Consider the following 23013-nt stretch of genomic DNA (forward strand, 5'->3'; position numbering starts at 1 on the left):
TCTAGAAAGAGAGGGATCCCTGGATTTCAGGTTTATGATCAACCAGAATGCTACTGCAGAGATGGAAGGGCTGATCAAGGTGTGGTTAAATCTGTATTTCACTTTTACTGAAGTTCTTGCAAAGAGGATTACAGTCTTGGAGTAGGGAGGATCTTTGAATGTCATCTAACTTCTCCAAGAGTGGCAACACATTCTTTAGTTAGATTTCCATGAGAAATGAATCCTTAACTGTTCAATTAAAGTATTAAACAGTATTAATTATACTGTTCAGTTAAAGTCTAAATACAGTGTAAGTATTTATTAGTGGTGTGCAAAGAGAGGAACAACTGAGCCATGGGGGTAAGGTGATTTCCTTTGGCCAAAGCAAAGAAACCTACTGAGGAAATAGTACGTAAAGTTAGAATCCAGATCTAAAAACCTAAAAATTGTAGTCTATGAAAAGTTAGAAGAGAAGATTCAAAGGGAAGCAACATGCAGCCAAGTCAGCTAAATGAGCTGTAGGATTTTATAATCTTCAAATTTAGCCAAGCTAAGCCTTCAACTGGAGATCCCCAGCTCCTTCCTCCTTTTCCTTCCTTCAGAAATTCATTTTCTGAATGGTCCTCATGTCTCTGCCCAGCCCCTGCCTCCTTCCAGGTTTGTGGAAAGCTGTCCTCCTGGATTCATGAGGTGGCTCAGGAAGGGAAGCCCATCGGCTGCTATAACTTGTTCTTGTGCAGAAGGAGCTGTCTCTACCATAGAAGGTGGGTGACACCAGAGCTAGGGGAAGACTTTGGGGAACATCATATACCCCAACAAAAACTTGGCTTTTAAAACACTCACTTCTTTATAGTACGTATAATTTATTGCATAATGAGGAATAAGAAATGAAGTTCGAGGTTAACCTGAGGGCACAACCTTAAAAGATACTGGATCAATGGGGGCTTAGCATTACAAGGAAGATGACATCTCCTTCTCTCCATCTTCAACACAAACACACACTTCATGTTTCAGTTTGTTATTCAACTTCTTTCTCTGAAGAGGGAGAATTTCCAGGGTTGCAGGGTATAATGGTTTTGTAATGACCCGATTCTGTAGCTAATAAATCAGTATCCCTTACACAAGTCGCTTACACAAGCCATGGCTGCCGAACAACCTGACAGACTTTGATCAGGTCTTCCTGCACTTTTCCAGATGGAACCATTTCTATGGGCAGCCAAAGTTCATGGCTTCAGATTTCCTGAAAAGCCACGAGAAAGGCAACTTCCATTTTCAACTCTTCCTTTTTATGTTCACAAACTCCAAATTATATCATTCCCAAAATGCGGGCTGAATGATCCTTCTAACTCTTGAATTCTCTAATGTGGAGTTAGAAGAAATAAATCATCAGTCAGGAATGAGTCACACTTCCTTCTTGCCCTGGTGGGAAGTTGGCCCACCAAGTTTGTTGAGAAGAATACATGAAGATGTCCTCACCCCACCTGCAGCCCACCACCTAAACTCAGCAATGACATGGTAAAATGGATGAACCAACCAACCAACCTCCCTCCCTCCCTTCCTTTCGGAAAGAGGTCTGCTAGTCTTCTCTTATGGCTTTAGCATTAAGCGACAAAAATCCCTTCCTTCCATTTGTGGAATCAACACAGGACTCAAAGCAAAAATAATCAAGGCTAATCTGCCAAAGGATTGTGGGTGTTCCCCCTGCCAATAAAAGGAATATACCAGCACTTACACATTTCAGAAAGGGGGAAAGGAAAGTGAGGCATGCATGCTAATGAGCAATAGATCTCACAGGTTGCTTCCTGCCCTCTTTGCTATCTACTTCAGAGAAAGTAATTGTCTTAAGAAGAAAATAAACAGGTCAGTAGGAGAGTGAGATGGAGTAATTTCGGAGTGCCAAATGCAGGAAGGAGGATGCATTCTTCTTGGGCATTTGGCATGGGTTGTCATGGGAATGTCCATATAAGCTTGCAATAAATAGTTGTGAAAAGCCAATTTCAAGGCTAAAAGTACATTCCTTATGTTCAGCATGTTTCAACTTGGTTTAGCCTGCCCCATTCACTGGAAAAACTTTCCTCTCCTCCCTCCCTTAAATTTAGATCCTGCCCTTCCTTCAAGAGCTCCAGCTGTTGTACAGAGCAATCCACTCAATATATCTAACAAGACACACAGACACAAATGCACAATACAGATCACCTTTACCGAACACTTCAGTAATAAAACTTCTGGTCCATTTATGATACTTGCTTTCCCCTGGTACAAATAGTCGCAGACCGAAGACACAGAAACAATGGGCGTTAGGAGGATTCCTCCAAACAGCTGCTCCAGATGAGATGAACCTTCTTATGTACCCCCAAATGACTCAGCCGAACTACATCCTCCAAACAGCACATGACTTTAGAGCGTGTACTGATCAGGGTTGCGCCCTCTTGTCTCTCTCTAGACAAACCCTTCGGCCTTTATGGTCTGCTTTGAGCATGCTGTGCACGTTTTATCTTCCACATGTGTCCATTTGTACTCTGAAATACACAAGAGACACAATATGGATATTTGAACCAAAAGTACTTGTCAATAGATAGGCTGCATGGAGACGGAGACTTTACGCGGTTGCTCCTTCTAAGCCAAAGCGTGGGTCCTGAGAATTCAACCATCAGAGAAAGCATAGTTCTATAGCTGGGAACTTGAAGATGGGGTGTGGAGGAATGGAATCAAGTACATCCCGAGCGGATCTTTACATGGAATTCAGCTGCAACCCTTCCCCATGTGATGGATTATAGGCTTTCTCCCGTGTGACTCTTTTCATGGGAAGTAAGGGAACTGCTCTGACTGAAGCTCTTCCCACACACTGTGCATTTATATGGTTTCTCCCCTGTGTGGATCAATTTATGGGAACGAAGGGACCCATTTTCACGAAAACTCTTCCCACATTCAGTGCATTTATATGGTTTCTCCCCTGTGTGGATCCTTTTATGGGAAATCAGACTGCTGCTCTGACTAAAACATTTTCCACACTCCACACATTTATAAGGTTTCTCTCCTGTATGGATCCTTCTGTGGTAAGAAAGGGAACTACTGTTGCTGAAGCATTTTTCACATTCCACACATTTATACGGTTTCTCCCCGGTGTGAATCCTTTGATGAGAAGTAAGATGGCTGATGTCACTAAAGCTCTTCCCACACTCCACACATTTATATGGCTTCTCCCCTGTGTGGACACTTCTATGAGACGTAAGCTGACTGTTCCACATGAAGCTCCTTCCACACTCCATACATTTATAGGGTTTCTCTCCTGAGTGGCTCCTTTTGTGGGAAATCAAGTGGCTGCTCTGACTAAAGCTCTTCCCACACTCCACACATTTATACGGTTTCTCCCCTGTGTGGATCCTTTTATGGGAAGTAAGTTTGCCATTCTGAGTAAAGCTTTTTCCACACTCCGTGCACTTATATGGTTTCTCCCCGGTATGGATACTTTTATGGGAAGTAAGGGAACCACTTTTTCTAAATATTTTCCCACATTCTGCACACTTATATGGCTTCTCCCCTGTATGGATCCTTTTATGAGATGTGAAATCACCACTCCACCTGAAGCTCTTTCCACACTCTGTGCAGTGATACGGTTTCTCCCCTGTGTGGATCCTTTTATGGGAAAAAAGCTGACTGCTCCACCTAAAGCTTTTTCCACACTCCACGCATTCGTAAGGTTTCTTTTCTGTATGGATTATTTTATGGGAAGCCAGAGAACGGCTGCTGTTGAAACTTTCTTCATGCTCCATGCATTTATATGGCTTCTCCCCAGTGCGGACCCTTTTATGACAAGTAAGGGAGCTGTTCTTTCTGAAGCTCTTTCCACACTCTGTGCATTCATATGGTTTCTCCCTGGTGTGGATCCTTTTATGGGAAATAAGGTTACTCCTTTGATTAAAACTCTTCCCACATTCCATACATTTATATGGTTGGTCAACTTTATGGATTACTTTATGGGAAGTCAGGGAACTACTGCAGCTGAAGTTCTCCTCACGTTCCGTGCACCTAGACAGGTTCTCTCCCAGGTTGACACTTTGATCTATAGAAACACTCCTACTGGGAGACTTTTTAACATCCCTGCCTTGATGCTGTTCTCTCTCTGTGGGATTTGTGTCATATTGTTCTAAATCAAATTTGTCTTTGTAGATGGTCACTCTTTGCCCCAAACACTTTATCTTTGTCTTCTCTTGGTGATTTTGCTCCGCAAGAAAGCCTTGGATTGGACCACATGGAGAAGTCACACTTCTCTTACTTCCACCTGTTGCCTGGCACGTCTCACTTCTTTTTGATTCCATTTCACGTCCCAGCTTCTCTTTTCCTTCCTCATGCTGGAGTGTTTGGAGTCGTGGCCTAGGATTCCCATCCTCCCGGCCATTCGCACCTTCTGCAAAGAATGGAAAACGTAATGAAAGGGCCTGACAGGCAGCCTAGAACCCACTGTTCAGAACGTTTAAGGGCCGTTCTGCTGACCAACATAAAATAAGGACTGCAGGAGAACCAGATGTGCACAGGTTCATATGTACAAAATTGCATGGCGTACAAACTGACAATTTCTATTTTTTAAGTAGTAGAAACCTTTTAAAAAATCTATTTAGCTTATACAGCCAACATACCAGTGTGTGCTGTCCCAGTTCCCTTTTCAATAAATTCATGATATTTTTTGTATGAAATCTCAGCAGGTATCAAGTACGAAGCAACACAGAAACAAGCCTTAGAATTAGTTCTAGAGGGGCAAATGGGACAATTGGAGTGGACAGTCAACTAAATATAATTTGCAACCTGTCTTTTCCTACCTATTGTGGACTACCAACCATTTCCTATTCATTCTTTTCTTGCTGTAACCCCCAAAATCATACAGTTGATCTAATAACCCAATATGATGAGTTTCCGCAAAGTAAAACATTTCATCCAGAATCTGAAGGCCCATAATGGTGGGGGGTGTGCGGGTGTCTTCTTCACAGCCACGTCAATGGGCATTCCTCCGTTTCCGCACTTGGTCCAAAAATACGGTCGAATTTCTGCTGCCCGGAGAGGTGAGCTCTGATGTGTCTGGTGAAAGGTGTGCGTGAGTGGTCCTGTTTCACCATGTCCTCTACAATGTGGAGTGAGGCATGGCAGTACGGTGATGGGCCCCAAGCCATTCTCCCTTGCAAGCCAGAGTCAACACATACTGGGGAAATGGGGCCGGGTGCTTCCTGAGACACGGGGACCCTGGTCATCCCATGCAAGCACTGCAAGCAGCAGCCAGGGATCAAGGGAAAATGGAAAGGAAGATTGTAGAAAAAAGGAAGGAGGGCTGACATTAAATTAGATGAAATAGAAACTAAAACATTCTCTAATGAAAACACGCTCAAGTATCAGAGGTAATCACGTTACATATTTAACCAGGTAGTTATTAATCTGTTCCCTCCCTTGGCTCTTCTCCTGCTGGCAAAGAGAAGATGCCTGATGGAGGAATGTGTTGGTTACATCCGAGCATGGACTATCTCTTCGGAGCGTCTGAAGCAGGGGACACGTACCCAGAGAAGACACATTCTCTGCGTTCTCCAGCATGACTTCTCCATGCAGGGCTTTTTGGTCAGGATCCAACAGAGCCCACTCCTCCTTGGAGAAATAGACAGCCACCTCCTCAAAGGACACCTGTGGGGGGAAAGGAAAGGAAATGAAAGGAAAGGAAAGGAAAGCCAAGATCGGCAATGAATTACATGCTAATTTTCGACACAATTCAACTTTTATGTGAGACCGTCAACGGAATTCATAGTCTTTGAGGGATCAAATATGAGGTACAAGTTTAAGTCACTTGACTGATTCTGTAGAACCATAATTTTATCCATTTATTTAACCAATTTGCAAGCTACATCAATTCTAGGCAACTCACAACTACGTTATGAACAGAGCTTTAAAGAAAGCAGACAAGGAAAAATCAGTAGTAGGAATAGCTGAGGAAACAACAACCACAAATACAAAATAGCACACCAACTTAGCAGAAGGGTCATGAATCACCTTGCCGAAAGAGTCGTGCCTTCAGGGCTTTCCCTTCTGGGCCATGTTGACTTCCGTGGCAACGCGGTTCCAGAAGGCAGGAGCACCCACCGCGCCACTCAGAGAGAGCAACCGCAGCGGCCCTCTGGATCAACTGGCAAATGGGTCTCAGGCACACCACCGATCAGTGGCTCCACTCCTTCCTGGCTTTTGGAAACGGAGGTTCTGGGGGTGTCGTCTCTGTCTGTTAGCCAAGGGTCTGTTACGGACCCTGAGGGAGCAATCCTGCCTACGCTCAACAGCTTCACAGAAGAGCTGGGAGAACTCACCCTGGGATCTGTTTGGGGGCCTTCAAGATGCAGCAAGGCACAGCACAATTTCTGCTTTTCCACAGATTTCAGGGAAGCTGTTTGTGGTCTGAGCCACTGGCTGGATGGGAGCTAAGAAAGTGAAGCTGGAGAGGAAATTACAATGATTTTGCAAAGCTGCCACGGTTGACACTTCATGCTGGATTACAAAAAGCAGTATTCTACACTAGGAGCAGAAGGCCTCCATATGGCCCCCTGCATCTTCTCTGCTCTTTCTCCCTTACCTGAGCTGGAGGTCCAACTGCTCTTTCGAAGACAGTAGAAAAAGGAGAGGATCCTACAGACACAATCGACATCGTCCTACTGTCTGTAAGGGAGACAAAAGCAATGGAGACTTTAAACAACATCATTAGTAAAATAGGGGCAATATTGCACAAAAGAGGCCACAGAGAATGAAAGGTGGAACTTTGAAGGACTTCCCCACCTCCTGAAGTGTCACCACACTGATCTTCCTTGGAGATCCCCCTGAGAAGCAGCTCCCTTCCTTCCTCAGGATTTTCCATGATGGTCTCCAAGAAGGGTCCCTGGAGCTGTTGTACCCCAAGATGCAAAGAATGGAAAAGAATGAATCAGCACACAAAATGAACTGGATTCTCAACTTTGCGACTTAATCTCTCAGTATCAATCAATGGAGATGAAAAATGACAGTGAAAGATTGCCCCAAATACACCTTCTGGAAGGAAATACTTTTCCTGAAATCTCCGCATATTATTTATGCTCAGAATCTCTAGTATGAAAACAATTACGGTATATTCATACAGTTCATGAACTGAACATCCTTGAAAGCTAAAAAGATGAGGTTCTCTCACCTGCAGCTCCTCCTGCTTCTGCTCCTCCGCCTGGCTCAGGAGGAAGCCTTCGGCCAGGGCCACCGCCTGGGAACTGGTCCCTGCCCCACATTCCCGTATCCAGCCCTCCATCTGCAGGGGCAGCAGGGCCAGGAACTGCTCCAGGATCACCAGGTCCAACATCTGAGCCTTGGTGCGTCTTTCTGGCTGCAGCCACTGATGGCAAAGGTGGTGGAGGTGGCTGCAAAGCTCTCGGGGCCCCTTGGACTCCTGGTAGTGGACATTCCTGAAGTTCCAGCACTGGACCTCTGAACTGATGGTTTCCTCCTCCAGGATCTTCTGCCTGGTTCTTGCCCAGATCTCCCCACATCTCCCAGGCTGAGCAGCAGGAGACCCTTTTCCAGCTCCTTCATCTGTTGGGTGTTGTTCCCCCATTTCTTCTCTGTCAGAGATCCAAATGGGGCCAATGGATCTCCTGGTTCTTCAGAGATCTTTTCATTCATACGATCTGAATTGTATGAAGGGAAGGACCAGCAGATGCTTCAGCTGATACATCTGAGTGCAACACAAAAGACATTTCCCGGAGTTCAGGAGAGTGATGACTGTGGTTTTGACCCTTTAAGAAGCCAGGGAGGTAACAGTACAAAACAGAAAAAAATTACGAGGAAAGAACAGATCATTTGGAGTCGGTCCACGCATGGGAGGAGGAAGAGGAATATTCCTCTGCCAGATGTGGAAGAAATAAATTGGGGAGGTCTTGGATTTCTTTTTCCTCACCGCGAAGAAAACATCAAAGTCTGCTTTTTCAGAGCCTTGCTCTACTTTCGTGCACGCAGGAGGAGTTCGTGCAAGATGCCAAACCCAGAACTAGCCAACCACCGCAAACCCACGAAGTCCAGACGCGATTCTGACAGTGCTACTCCACGTTCACTGGATTCCCACAGTGCTTAACCACAAAGCATCCCACGTCATTTTAACCCCATCAAGCCCTTGTTTGTGCAAGCGCAGCCACGGGGTCTCCTGTTGGTCTCCATTCCTGCAAAGGTGTTGGTCTTGTTCTCCTTGCTGTGCAGTGGCAACCGCTCCCTGTCCGCGATGCGAAGATTTTTCCCGGGAAGTGGGGGTGGGGGGCTCCCCCAGATCCCCTCCTCCTTCCTTGGGATCCTGGGCTTTTTCCTGGGGGCAAAGCAGCAAGGGAGCATGGGGCCAGGGACTCCCCCCTCCCCAGGATTCAAAAGACCGAATTTGGATGAGCACTTTGCAGGACCCCCGTCCATTCCCAAGAGGAGGCTTCCCACGAGACGGGCTCCGCACTCACCCAGACAGAGTCAGGTCTGAATCCCCATCTCCGCGACTTTCCTGCAGCCTCTTTGCCTCCTGCAAGCCTCAAAGGGTTAAGGCGAGCGAGTGCAGCGTCCTAGAGTGCCAGGCGCTCGGCGATGTCACTCACACCTTTATCCTCCCCCTTTAAAACCCCAGCGGGCAAAGTTATCAGGCGCATGCCCGGTTTCCATCTGAAGCTCGGAGGCTGCCAGTTTCTCCCTGTTAAGTGCCCCCTGGTGGAGTTCCTTTGTAACGGCAGGGGACTCCAGGGGTCTGCAAGAAGCACGTGATTTTTCAGTGGAGGAGGATGGGATGGGAGGGAAAAATCCACTGATTCCTACATCTCGTGCTTCCTACACCTTCAAGAACTTGCTTCCTAATGTCCTATATTGGCAGAGTTCACTAAGCCAGAAATCATGGTTACAGACCATACTATGGCTTGTTTGGCCTGCCTTAGCGGTTGCAGGAATCCAGGATTAGGAGTGTCCTGAGAGAGCTGGATTCCCGCATTATCACAAGGCCGCAGTGCAGGTTACTGTTTGTGGCTTAGCGTGTTGCGTGAACCCACCCAGCTGGGCTTGTGGTAGTTTAGGTAAAGGTAAAGGTTTCCCTTGACGTAAAGTCCAGTCGTGTCCGACTCTAGGGGGCGGTGCTCATCTCCGTTTCAAAGCCTTGGAGCCGGCGTTGTCCATAGAACACTTCCGGGTCATGTGGCCAGCATGACTCACGGAACGCCGTTACCTTCCCGCCGAAGCGGTACCAATTAATCTACTCACATTTGCATGTTTTCGAACTGCTTGGTGTGCAGAAGCTGGGACGAGCAACGGGAGCTCACCCCGCCGCGCGGTTTCGAACCGCCGACCTTCCGGAGGAGGATTAGGAGTGTTCGCCGCCTTGAGTTATTTATAAGAATAATAAAGGCGGGATAAAAATAAATAAATAAAGACTAATAATATCTGAAGCCTAGAAAAAGTCTATTTTCCTTCATATGATATGATGGTAGCTCTGAGTGACCTGTAGCTACTCACAAGACACTCTGTGAGGTCGCAAGAATGAGCAAAACTCTCTCAGAAATGGATGAGAACAGCCGAAACAAGAAACAAAAAAACAAATGGAGCATCAAGGAACATTTACTGCGAAGAGCAACAGAGGGGGGGAAATCGGGATGGAAAGAAGAAAATACAACTCGGGCGTCACGGTTTCTCAGGGAGCAAACAGATCCGAGGGGATGGAAAGGGGGTGGCTGGAGCAGGAGCGATGGGTCCGTTAAATTAAGATGCTGGAGAAAATGACAGAGATATTTCTGAAAAACGGTTTTGAACTGGAGCAGCTGCTCAGAGACACACATTTTACCTCAGAAAACAAACAACGGTGGGCCGTCTGAGGGGGGAATAAAGGAAGGGCTTCCAAAGACATGGTGGGACTCCTTTCAAAGAGCAAAGACAGGAAGGCGCCAAGCGCTGGAGCAGAATGTCACACTCATTTAATAAGCTAGCAGGAGGAGAAATGCTGTCCATGAGGAGACAAATTGTTTTATTATGGGCTAAGAAGAGCTGAAAATACGCCTCCGAAAATGTGAGTCTCCTCAGAGGAGGCTAAGTCACTTCCGGAGAAACAGAAGCAGCTTAAACATTTTGAGATCATGAAGAAACCAAGCTGCCTCGGGGGGGGGGGGAATAACAACCCTCGGGGGAGGGTTATAACTCTTATTAGCAAATAAATAAGAAGTAAATATGGAAGATGGTAAAGGGAGTAAGTGATAAACAGCATGGAGGAACATACCAGAAATAGGTATTTTGTGTGTCTGAAAGCAAGCACAAAGGGGAGGCTGTTACAGATCCGAGTGGAGCCGGCCTGATCCTGAAGAGCGTACATGGGGGATACGTGCATGGAAATGAATGGGGTGTCTGCCTGACAACTGGCAGCATGTCTATTACTGGTCCCCTGTGCAAAAGGAAAGGCAAAAGCAAATGGGGAACTCCTTGGGGGGTTACTTTGTTCAACATGCACATGAAAGGGTTTGGCTGAGTAGGTGTGAGAGGTGACAATGAGCCACACATCCAGCCAGGAGTTGTTGAAACCCCTTTTTCACTCTTCAGCAGGTCCTGGAGAAATGCATGGATGCGAGAACTCTGACCACACAACTGTCGGCTTAGAGAAAGTGTATGCTAGGAACCCATTTGAATTACGGAAGGTTAGTTGTTGAATGTGGTTAAGGCAGAGGACCTTTACTGGAGTTCAAATCAGGTCTGTAGCTTGCGGGTGTTTCTCTGTTGAAGATACAAGCCTTCACCTGAAAAGGTATCATTCAGAAGACGGCCATAGCCTATTTCGTATTATTCAACAATGCAGGACTAAAACAACAGTCTTAAGTTACAGGAAAGCAGACTCTATTTAGTTTTAGGGAACAGGTTCGTAATGGGAAGAGTAGCTTGATAGTGGTACCAGTTCCCTAAGGAGGTGGTGGCTTTCCAGCTACTCCATGTGTTCAGGCAGAAGCTGAAGAGCTGGCTGTCGGTAATGCCTTCATTTGGATTTCTGCACTGAGTAAAACGTGGGACTCAAGAGCCCCCTGGGATGCTGAGAGTGTGGGGTAGCACCCCTGTGGGAGAAAAGCAGAAGCAGGGCATGGTGAGATGGACCATGACATCAGGGGCTTTCCGGAAAGAAGGCTCTTGTTGTCCTTGTTCAGCTCAACCAGGAAACTTCTGCTTCCCTAGGAAGCCTCACAGTCTGGGATGTTGTCGGTAAGAATCTAAAGGTTCCATCATGAAGGATTTCACTGTTCCTTCCAGGGACCCATGTAAAACAGTGAAGAAAAATGGTGGTGTGTCCAGTGCAACCTATTTTGCATATCCCACCCTTGAAACCCACACCCTTCTACCCTCTTCCACTGTGGTTCTCATGTTCTCCCACCATAACCACCTTCTCTGGGCAAGAGGCAGCAAAAAGGTTCTGAAATGAAGTTGTAGCCATTTTTCAACTGCCAACCCTCTTTGGAGAGATCTCATGAAAAGGAGTTGTTGTTTATTCATTTAGTCACTTCCAACTCTTTGTGACTCCATGGACCAGCCCACGCCAGAGCTTCCTGTCGGTCGTCAACACCCCCAGCTCCCCCAGGGACAAGTCCGTCACCTCTAGAATATCATCCATCCATCTTGCCCTTGGTCGGCCCCTCTTCCTTTTGCCCTCCACTCTCCCTACCATCAGCACCTTCTGCAGGGTATCCTGTCTTCTCATTATGTGGCCAAAGTATTTCAGTTTTGCTTTTAACATCATTCCCTCAAGTGAGCAGTCTGGCTTAATTTCCTGGAGTATGGACTGGTTTGACCTTCTTGCAGTCCAAGGCACTCTCAGAATTTTCCTCCAACACCATAGTTCAAAAGCATCGATCTTCCTTCTCTCAGCCTTCCTTATGGTCCAGCTCTCACAGCCATATGTTACTACGGGGAACACCATTGCTTTAACTATGCGGACCTTTGTTGTCAGTGTGATGTCTCTGCTCTTGACTATTTTATTGAGATTTGTCATTGCTCTTCTCCCAAGGATTAAACGTCTTCTGATTTCCTGACTGCAGTCAGCATCTGCAGTAATCTTCGCACCTAGAAATACAAAGTCTTTCACTGCTTCTACGTTTTCTCCCTCTATTTGCCAATTATCAATCAAGCTGGTTGCCATAATCTTGGTTTTTTTGAGGTTTAGCTGCAAGCCAGCTTTTGCACTTTCTTCTTTCACCTTCATCATAAGGTTCCTCAGTTCCTCTTTGCTTTCAGCCATCAAAGTGGTATCATCTGCATATCTGAGATTGTTAATGTTTCTTCCAGCGATTTTAACTCCAGCCTTGGATTCCTCAAGCCCAGCATGTCGCATGATGTGTTCTGCGTACACGTTGAATAGGTGGGGTGAGAGGATACAGCCCTGCCGTACTCCTTTCCCAATCTTATGAAAAGAGGAGGATCATCAAATATTGAACCTAGGTATGCTAATCATTAAGTGGATCAAAAATCAGTCTTCAGTATTTCTGACAAGGCGAGGGCTGAGTTCCAGATGAATTGAAGCAAGATGCCCACCATGTATGGTACCTCATTCTACATAATGGACATGAAGTACAGGTAGTCCTTGACTTATGATGGTAATGGGGACCGGAATTTCCATCGCTAAGTAATAAAGCGTGATTGCATCACTTAGCGATGGCAATCCCTGCACTCCCAGCTGCCATCATTAACTGAATCCCACAATCGTTAGGTGAGGCAACGTCCTGCCAGCTTCGCACAACCAAAGTCAATGGGGAAGCCAGAAGGAAGTTGCAAGTCCCAGGCCAGCAGGCAGGTAAGTGGCTGCTGCCGGGTGGGGGAGTGAGCGAGGGGGTGTGAGGGACACGTGGTGAGGGTCAAGGAGGGTGTGCAGGGGTGCATGAGTGGCCAGCAGGGCATGAGCACAGAGGGGGTTGGGGGAGTGTGCACAGGTGGAGGAGACTGACCCCAGGTACTTGTGACCTTCCTTACAGGCTTCCCCACTGACTTTCTCGGGAAGCTATCCGGAAGGTTGCAAATGGTGATCGTGTGATTGCAGGGCGCTACAACCAGTCATGTGAACTGCAACTGCCAAGCACCCAGATTGTGATCACGTGACCCTGGGGATGCTGGGATGGCCGGAACTCATAACCACCATTCGTTCAGCGCCATTGTAACTTTGAATGGTCGCTGAATGAATGGTCATAGGTTGAGAACTACTTGTACATAGGTTTTGCTACATGATGTGCTCATTTATTCATAATGGGAGGAGCCAGCCTTTTCTTTTGATAAAAGGGCATTACTACTGTGTAGACAATCTTTCATCAATCCTCAATTTAAACTTTTTGTAAACATATAAGGGAAACATTGTAACACTTTGAATCCTGTCCATTCAGCTATTCGAAGAGCACTACTGAAGGGGAATTTGGAGGTCAAGCTAAAAGCTTCCCACCCAAAGACATCTTCTCAGGGAAACAAAGCATGGGCTTGGCTATAGGGTCTCCAGTTAGGCAACTCCCACTCCCCGCAGGCACTTTCTAGGGAAACAAAACTCTCAGCTCAGCCATGAAACTCTTAGAAGGCCAAGAAATACTGAGAAGTTGGGAGAAGATCCCAGGAAGTGACCCCAGACTTTGGGAACCAGGGACAGCTCCATAAACCCCAGTAGAGTCACTTTCTAGCAAGAAACTCTTTTCATGAAATCCTCCCTTTATATTCTTTCAACCCTCCCATTGTCTTTGTAGTCCTGCCCCATTGCCTCATACTTACAGTCTAGCTGCCTCACTGACCTCACTGGATATGTGATGTGAAATGCCCAATCAAACCCTTTGTGCTTTCTACACCCAATCAAATACTTCCCTCCTCTAGCCAATCACATGCATTCTCTAATGTGCATCAGTCTATAGAAAGGGACCATAACCCCCCTCCTCTTTAGGCCTGTCTTTTCTCCAGCGTTGTCAATACACCAATTTGTGTTGTGACAAAATTGTGTCCCGGTCTCCAGTTCCAATGTACTCTTGGGAACATTCTCTGACACTCACCCAAAGCATTCATACCCTTTACACACTTTTCTATATACTCAAGAGAAAAGAGAAAAGGGGAAATCATATTTATTAAAAAGTGATGGTCTATTTCTCTCACAATGTGAAAAACCGAGTTGGTGTTTTGTTTTTTTTATTTTTTATTTTTTAAGGATATATAAAAATCCATGGCTGTTTGTCAGAATTGTTAACTGACATGCTTGGAAAATATTTCACCCCAAACCCACTTTTCTGTGTTATGTTGACATCAACTGTTCTCTTGTATTGAGATCTGGCCTTAGCAGCATGATGTAGCACTTGGGGATGAAGATGCACACTAGCAGGCCAGCACTGGAGGCCAAGATGGAGAAGACCTGCACAGCCACCATGTACTTCCCTTTGGTGCTCAGGTAGGTGGGCACAAAGGAGACCCAGACGCTGCAGAAGCCCAGCATGCTGAAGGTGATCAGCTTGGCTTCGTTGAAGGCCCCAGGCAGGTTCCTGGCCAGGAAAGCCACCATGAAGCAGATGGCAGCCAGGAAGCCCATGTAGCCCAGGGCTCCATAAAACATGGCCACAGAGCCTTCATTGCATTGCAGGACAATCTCTCCAGGTTGTGAGTGCAGGTCAGAGTCAAGGAATGGAGGAGAAGTGCCCAACCAGATGGTGCAGAGGACAACTTGGAGACCAGAGCAAGAAAGGATGATGGAGTTGGCCAGGCTCTTCCCCAGCCATCTCTGCACCTTATTCCCTGGCATTGTGGCCAAGAAGGCTAACACCACTGTGACTGTTTTGGCCAGGACAGAAGAGACAGAGAGTGAGAAAATGCTGCTGAAGGCTGTTTGTTGGAGAAGGCAGGTGACTCTCCTTGGCTGGCCAATGAACAGGAAGGAGGTCAAGAAGGAAAACAGGAGGGAGACAAGGAGGATGTAGGAGAGGTCCCGATTGTTGGCTTTGACAATTGGAGTTTCCTGGAATTGAATGAAGATTCCCAAAATAATGCCTGTGATTAAAGAGAAGAACAAGGCAATGGAAGCCAGGATGATCCCCAGATTTTCTCGATAGGATAGGAAAGCTTTGATCTTTTGGATACAGTGATCTCGCTGGCTGTTTGGATGCTGATCTTCTGGACATCTGGTGCATTTCTCTGCATCTGAAAAAGAGCAAGAGGAAGATCTCCCAAAAAGCATGCGTTTTCATCAAATGCATTGTCTGGGTGAAATTGGGGATTGTGTGACTTGAGGATGCTTTAATTTGGGTCCTGAAACGAGCGAGTAGTTGGATTCATGTCTGATTCTTCTGAAAGGACATCTTTATCTCTAATGAACTCAGCTGCCTGTCTCTCATGTATAAAAGGGGTTGTTTAAGCCAGTTTTAAAAATGCTATTTGAGATTTGGTCCTGGAGATGGGCAGGGTTTCTGTCTGGTTACTGGTTACCTTGATTGGTAGATTCCCCTCCTGCTTTGCCCCTCCCACTCATGCCTGGACAGCAAGGACCAATTGCTTCCCTTTCTCTGGATATGTCCTTGTACTATGATTCCTGTCAGCTGAGTAGAAGATGAGGGAAGGAGGGAGGGAGGGAGGGAGGGAGGATCACAGTTTCAGCATTATTCTTGTCCCTTGAGACATTATGTAGAAGTGACAGAGCTGTTTCAGAGAGAGAAAGAGAGAGATCCCACATTTCACCTTCCACTGCTGAACCTATTAAAAAAAACTTTCATCCAGGCATCAGGTGACCAATAAGACACTCCCTACAATGGAAAGAAGTCCAGGAGAAGGACCACTTAGCTCATCTTAGGCCAGCAGAACTGAGAAAACACTAGTTTTGACATATAGCAAGGCAGGTTAGGTGGACGTGACCTTCAGGGTGGGCTGGGTGTGGGTTGAGGACATCATCATGCATTCCTGTTCTCAAAGAAACATTTGTGGGCTGTCTTCCCACCAAGCCAAGAGGGAAGTGTGGCTGAGACCACACTCAAGACTTCTACCTTCTCACACTACCCCCCAGCCCTCACCCAACAAATTACAGAGATTCCAGACGTTGGAAGAGCCATCTGGGCCATCAGGTCCACCATTCCTATTCAGTGCAGGGTCCATTTCTGAGAATGCCGTAATCTGGATTTTGTGTACACAGCAAGGCTGAGTAGGAAATGGAAGTTGGCCGTCTCGTGGTTTCTCAGGGAATCTGAAGCCATGACACAGTTAAGTGCAGGAAGACCTGATCAATCCTTCTCTAAGGACCCAGCCAATCTTATTTTGCCATGGAACCTAGGAAATACTCCCTCCTCAGCGAAAGGGGTGAATAACAAACTGACACATGAACGGTTTGCATACAAGATGAAGAGCAAGAGATGCCAACTTCCTTGTAGTGCCAAGCCCTCACTGGTCCAAGATCTTCTAATGTTCTGCTCCCACTTTAATCTCGAAGATCATTCCTTATCACTCACTATGAAATAAATAAAGCTGCCCAGAATCATTGGGAGTTGGGCAGCATACAAGTAAACAAGCAAACACAAACAAACACTACGTGTTGTAAGCAATGAACCACAAAAGAAGCAAGCCTGGAAATGCCTATCAAAACCTCCTCCAAAATGTCAGGGTGCACCCACCTTCCATGGTGGAGATGGTTCCTTCTGCACAGTGAACACAGTCATAGCAGCAGATGGGCTTCTCTTCCTGAGCCACCTTCCTGAATCCAGGAGGACAGCTTTCCCCACATCTGGAGGGAGGCAGGGACTGAGCAGGGAGAGGAAAGTGAATCTGCTGCGTATTGCTTCTCTGCTGATCTTCTAACTTTTACACAGTACAAATTTTAGATTTAGTTTCTAAATTCACAAGCTAAATAACTCAAGGGATCTCTGCTTTGGCAAAAGGAAATCACTCTGACTCCATGGCTCAAATCTTCCTCCCTTTGCACTGGATCAATAAATAGTGTCGTTGAATAGTTAAGGATATATTTTTCATGGACACCTGGACATCTAACAAAAGAATATATCATCTCTCTTGGAGAACTTAGAACTTCAGAGAGAGTAAAACAAAGACTTCCCTACCTTGTTCAGTTTTACCATGTCTGCAATAGCTTTCTGGTTGATCGTAAACCTGAAATCCAGGGATCCCTGTCTTTCTAGACGCCCAAACCTCACTCTGCCAAGGTGCATGTCACTGACAACCTTCCACTTCACAACATCCAGGTCTGCTGATGGGTCTCCCTTCTCATCCAAATATACTCCATTTATGGAATTATTGTAAAACTGAGAGTTTTGAAGAAAGGAATGAAGCTGGAATGGAAGAGACAGTGAATATGTTTAGACAAGACATTCAGAGTTTGATGGCAAGACCCCTTCCCTCGTGACTGTTTCCCTCTCTCAACACAAAAGTGAAGTTTCAGATTTCTTGTCCAACTTCTTCAGGAGAGAATTTAGAAAGGTTTGAATCATAACATGTACTAACTTCCCATTTAAATACCTCCTGGACAAACACTGAGATGTGACTGAGGGAAATTTGGACAGCCTTTCAAGAATGTGTTACAACACAATAATAAAGTACTACAATAATACAATACAATAATTATATATTAATTAGACCAGTTTGGTCTAGTGCTTAAGGTGCTGGGCTAGAAACCAGGAGACTGTGAGTTCTAGTCCTGCCTTAGGCACGAAAGCCGGCTGGGTGACCTTGGGCCGGTCACTCTCTCTCAGCCCAGCCCACCTCACAAGGTTGCTGTTGTGGGGAAAATAGGAGGAGGAAGGAGTATTCAGTATGCTTGCCGCCTTGAGTTATTTATAAAAATAATAAAGGCGGGATATAAAATAAATAAATAAATAAATAATACAATAATAAAGTAGCATTTCTGAAATACCTGCAGTAACTGTTTCTCGACCTAACCTATCTGGAAGGGCTGGGATTAATCTTAAAAGCCATTCCACGTTTTTCTCATCCCTTAGACTAAATAAAATCAAGGTAGGGTTATTCTGATTTAATTTCTCACACCTCCTTCCATCTCTGGTGTACTAATTGGCAGTCTTGGAGGTCCCAATTCATAATATCCACCATAAAAACACTTGTCAAAAACTGTTCCAATGAGTGCCATTTTTAATTAATCATTTATTTATTTATTCATCATATTTATATTTATATAGCTGCCCATCTCACAAAACTTGACTCTGGGTGGCGTACAAGAAAAAACAAGCCATAAAAGGACAACATTAAAACCATTCTAGAATTTAAAAAGCATCGATTTATTAAAAGACTAGGAGGGAGTATAGTTGATATTACAGGCAAGGCAGCCATCTCACCAATTCACCGTTTCCTCACCTTGAGGCTAACTACATTTGCTTTGCTCTGCTAGTATGTTTTTGCTAGAAAAACTCGGCCTCAGGTGGATAGATGGAACACTTGACCTGGGGAAGAAAATCGGAACCTCCATCATGAAATACGTTATTTCCTCCCAGTTAAACTCAGCTCCTGTGTTTTCATGGCAGATCCATGTATTTTTCTTCTCTCTTCCCTTCTCCAGTTTTTTTTTTTAATGACCCATTCTATCTGGTGTATATGGGGAGGTGTGGCAGGAGGCCGGGGGTGGGCCACTCTCAGGGAACACATCCACGGCGTTTGTTGCTGGTGCTGTGCTGTGCCTCCGCTCCCGGTCAGCGGGCCATCAGAGGCCTTGGCTTTCTGCTGCTGGTACTGAACGTCAGGTCGGTCTGTAATAAGGCCTCCCTCATCTATGACTTGATCACACATGAGAGGCTGACCTGGCATTTACCACTGAAACCTGGCTGGGCCCTGGAGGGGGCAGTTTCCCCTCTCAGAGTTGTGCCTGGCCAGGTTTCAGGTGTGGCATCAGCCGCGGCTCCAGGACAGGGGTGGAGATGTGGTGATTGTCATCCGGGAGTCTGTATTGGCTTTCAGGGCTGCTGCTCCTCAGATTGCTGGATAGGACACCCTGCTTATTAAGTTGGGTTCCAGGGATCAGTTGGGAGGGGTGCTGCTTTACCAGCCTCCCTGCTGCATAGCCAGTTTGGTCTAGCGGTGAAGGTGCTGGGCTAGAAACCTGGAGTCTGTGAGTTCTAGTCCCGCCTTAGGCACCAAAGTCGGCTGGGTGACCTTGGGCCAGTCCCTCTCTCTCAGACCAGCCCACCTCACAAGGTTGCTGTTGTGGGGAAAAGAGGAGGGAGGAAGGAGTATCTGATATGTTCACTACCTTGAGTTATTTATAAAAATAATAAAGGCAGGATATAAAATAAATAAATATTAGAGAGAGAGAGAGAGAGAGAGAGAGAGAGAGCGTGCAGCCTCCCTGCTGGAGCTCCTTGACTTCACTGAGCTGGCATTGGAGTTTCATAGGCTTATAGTCCTGGGGGACTTCAATTTGCTTCTCTGGGAGTGGGGTCTGGGGTAGCTTGGGAGTTCATGGCCTCTGTGACAACCATGGGCCTATCCTAGGTTATCCACGATTTGACACAGGACAGTGGTTATATGCCTGATCTAGCTTTTCTGTCAGAGCAGTGGCAATGTAATCTGGAACTGGGGGAGTTTTCAGGTACTCCTCTGTCATGGTCAGACCGTTCCTTGGTAGCCATGGAGTTCTCTAGTGCTACCCCCTGCTGCAGGAGGATGGGACCTATTTGATTAGTCCACCCTAGGCAACTAATGGATCCTGAAGGGTTCCAGATGGAGCTTGGGGTTGTCCCTGATGGTTTGCTCCATGGTCCAGGCAAGGCTTTAACTGCTGCCTGAAATGTAAGGGTGGCAGCAGCCTTGGGTTGGATTGCACCCATGCGGTATCTCTCAATCCACCGATCCCATTGCTCCTTGTGGTCTACACAAGAGCTGAGGGAGATAAAATGGGTGAAAAGTTGCCTAGAGTGCCACTGGAGGTCAACAAGGAGCAAAGTTGACTGGACACAGGTGAGAGCCACTATTAAGGCCTACCTTGTAATGGTAAGGGCAGTGAAGTGTCAGTAGTTTTTCACCCTTATTGCATCCATAGATAGCCATCCAGCAACCCTGCTTAAGGTGACCTGGCTAAGGGGGACTTGGAGGTTTACCTACAGGGCCATGTGGAGGAATTTGTAGGGCATCTGGAGGATAAAGTCCTCGGATGAACGGCAGCCTTAGTAGATATCCTTTATAGGTACCTGGGATGCAGTCTTGCTTTTTTATCTGGGATGAGTCTGGGCTTGAGCAAGTGGACAGGGCTTGAGGAGGTGGACAGAATCCTCATGACTGTGAGCTTGGCCACCTCTCTCTTAGATCCATACCCCTCCTGGACAAAAGCCTCCTGGGAAAGCCTTCTGGGAGATGACGCATGGCTGCATTCTAGCGGTGATTAATTCTTCCTTGAGAGAGGGGGTTGTCCTGTCACCTCTTAAGGAGGCATTGGATTGCCCCCTTCTCAAAAAAATTATCGCTAGACACAACCATTCTGGACAACTTTCCTCCAGTTTCCAACCTCCCCATTTTAGGGAAGGTTGGTGAGAAGGTGGTCATGCAACAGCTTCAGAGGACCTTGGATGAATCAGATTATTTGGACCCCTCAGTTGGGTTCCTGGCCTGGGTATGGACTGAAGCAGCATTGGTCAGGCTTTTGGATGACCTCTGGTGTGAGTAGCATGGGGGTGGAACATCCATCCTTGCTCTTCTTGACCTGTCAGTGGCCTTCGATACCATCAACCATGATATCCTTCTGGACTGGCTCTGGGAGTAGGGGGTAGGCAGTCTTGTGCTGGTTACCTTCCTTCCTCCAGGGTTGGGTCCGGTCAGTGTTGATTGGGAGTGAGAGGTCCTGCCCTCCGCCCCTGCCTCGCAGGGTTCCACAGTGTTTGGTACTCTCTCCACTCCTGTTTAATATCTATATGAAGCTGCTAGTTCCAGGGACTTACCACTTTTGGTTCTGAGTGGGATGGCACTGCCCCAAACAGACCCAGTGCACAATCTGGGGGTTCTCTGGACTCACAGCTCCTGCTTTGAGGAGCAGGTGGCAGCCATGGCCAGGAGGGCCTTTGTGCAACTTTGTGTTGTGTGCCAGTTGCATCTGTTCCTGGAGCAGGAGGCTCTGCTCACAGTCACACATGCCCTGAATGGATTACTGTAATGCACTCTGCATGGGGCTGCCCTTGAAGAGCATCTGGAAGCTGCAGCAGGTAGAGAATGAGATGGCTGAGGCAGTTATATGTGCTCCTCAACCAGTGCACATTAAACGTTTGCTCTGCATTGGTTGCCAGTGTACTTCTGGGTGCAATTCAAGGTGCTGGTTATGACCTGTGAAGCCCTATATGGCATGGGACTGGGTTATCTGAGGGACCACTGCTCCCTGGTTACATCTACCCATCCCATCATGATTGGCAGAAGAGGCATGTTATGGATCCTATCTATGAAAGAGTGTCATCTGGACCCCAGAAGAGATCCTTTTCTACCATGGTGCCTGCCCTATGGAACATCATCCCCTTGGACCTTAGATTGACTCTGACCTCCCCAGCCTTTAGGAAGGCCCTGAAGACATGGCTTTGCTGCCGTGCTTGGGGGTCTGGCAATGGTGGGGTGCTCTTTCAGTGGTGGTGTTAAGCTGATGTAGGATGCATTCTGCTGTTGATCATGATTTTCTGTTTTTAAAATTGGTTATGTATAGTTTTTATATGTTTGTATATTGGTTTTGACTTCTTTTTTTTTTTGGCTTGTTTTAACCCGTTGTGAGCTGCCCAGCTGCTTAGAGGAGATAGGCAGCCATACAAATCAAATAAATCATCATCATCATCATCTGTCCAAGTTCTAACCTGGCCTGATTCTGCTTAGCTTCTCTGTCCAGGCACCTGGTGCCACTGGCTGACCCCTCACCATTTGGTGTCTCCAGCCCTGCTGAGGTTTTAGAGAAGAGACAAAGGAATCAAATGGATTGAGGAATGGAGATGGGCTCTGGGCAAAGGAAGACCTTGAGCAGAGGGGCAGCCAGAAGGAGAGGGGTCAGAGGCCTTACATGGTCTGATATGTCACCCAGATCAGTAAAATGAATGCAAAGGAAAAAAAGAAAAGCATTAAAGAAGAGAAACATGTGAACAAAATAATGTGGTTGCTAGGAAGGTGTTGAAATGACCTTGGATTAAATAAGGGGAAAGATGACTAAACTAGACTAGAATTCCCTTTGAAAACCAATTTAAGAAGAAAATAGGTTGCAACAGACAGGAAAGGAATGAAGGGAATGCAAAAGGGAGAGGAATGGAAAGTTGGGATTCATTTTTTTTTGGTTTGTATTGAGAATAAATTAATGTTTCAGAATATCTCCCCAATTCTTACACTTACAAATTTGATTCTCAGAAAAAAATACCTGCCACCCTTTCAGCCTTGGAGTTTCTGTGTTTTGACCACTTCTGGTCTTTGTCCTTTTAGATCTGGACACAGAGGCTGCATGTAAGGCCCGCGCCAGAGCCCAGATTGTGTTGTAAATGAAATAGCCGTCCAAGAATAAGATCCCGTTGATCTCCTCCTGGGGCAGAACCTCCAGTTCTTCTGTCTCTCTGCACCGTCTCCAGACCTTCACAGAAAAGGCAGCGTTGGGGTATGAACACCTAAAGGATTTTTCTGCAAAGACTTGCATGGAATCCACAAATACACCAGACATTCCCATTCGGTTTCCTTTCATAATAAAGGAAAAAATGCTATGGATGTTTTGCATGGGAAAATTGTCATATGCCAAAAAAATGGTGATGTCCCAACAGGCTGTTATGATTATGACTTTTCCTCTGACAGGTTCTTGAAAGGACTGAAATGCTTCATGTAAAATCAATATTCCTGAAGAGAGTGACTCGCTCTCTGCCCCATAAAGGAAGACATTCACTTGTCTCCAAATGTGGAATAGATGCCAATCTATGAGGATTTCATAGGTACTTTGGGAAAAGGTTTGTGATATAACTGGACAAATGCCATTCTTGATCAGCATGGAAGTCAGTGTCTTCATGAAACTCTCCCCCTGGTCACTGTCTGGGGCTATCAGACCAACCAAGGTCCAATTGAAATGGA

General features: G+C 46.3%; 3 protein-coding genes and 1 long non-coding RNA gene across 7 annotated transcripts in view; all 4 read right to left on the reverse strand.

Moving 5' to 3' along the window:
* Positions 1–23013, reverse strand: part of LOC134491916 (zinc finger protein 91-like) — a 485354-nt gene that overhangs the window by 94787 nt on the left and 367554 nt on the right. The window lies entirely within an intron of this gene.
* LOC134491966 (zinc finger protein 501-like) lies at positions 2751–4368 on the reverse strand. 3 transcript variants are annotated; one of them, XM_063296068.1, is made up of 2 exons: positions 3821–4368; positions 2751–3739 (listed from the first exon to the last, which is right to left on the reverse strand). In XM_063296068.1, the coding sequence occupies exons 1-2, from the start codon at positions 4296–4298 to the stop codon at positions 2751–2753; spliced, it is 1467 nt and encodes a 488-aa protein (XP_063152138.1). In that variant the 5' UTR covers positions 4299–4368. The 3 variants fall into 3 exon arrangements, with proteins under 3 accessions (XP_063152138.1, XP_063152137.1, XP_063152136.1); XM_063296067.1 differs by having other exon boundaries at positions 3806–4368; XM_063296066.1 differs by having other exon boundaries at positions 2751–4368.
* On the reverse strand, positions 6239–6885 carry LOC134492049 (uncharacterized). The gene is made up of 3 exons (XR_010067386.1): positions 6778–6885; positions 6578–6660; positions 6239–6439 (listed from the first exon to the last, which is right to left on the reverse strand). It is a non-coding gene; the product is annotated as an uncharacterized LOC134492049 (long non-coding RNA).
* LOC134492342 (zinc finger and SCAN domain-containing protein 9-like) lies at positions 7072–7644 on the reverse strand. The gene is made up of 2 exons (XM_063296517.1): positions 7163–7644; positions 7072–7080 (listed from the first exon to the last, which is right to left on the reverse strand). Exons 1-2 carry the CDS (start codon positions 7574–7576, stop codon positions 7072–7074), a joined length of 423 nt encoding a protein of 140 aa, XP_063152587.1. The 5' UTR covers positions 7577–7644.

The sequence above is a fragment of the Candoia aspera genome, chromosome 2 (genome assembly GCF_035149785.1).
Source record: "Candoia aspera isolate rCanAsp1 chromosome 2, rCanAsp1.hap2, whole genome shotgun sequence".
NCBI classification, from domain to species: Eukaryota; Metazoa; Chordata; class Lepidosauria; order Squamata; family Boidae; genus Candoia; species Candoia aspera.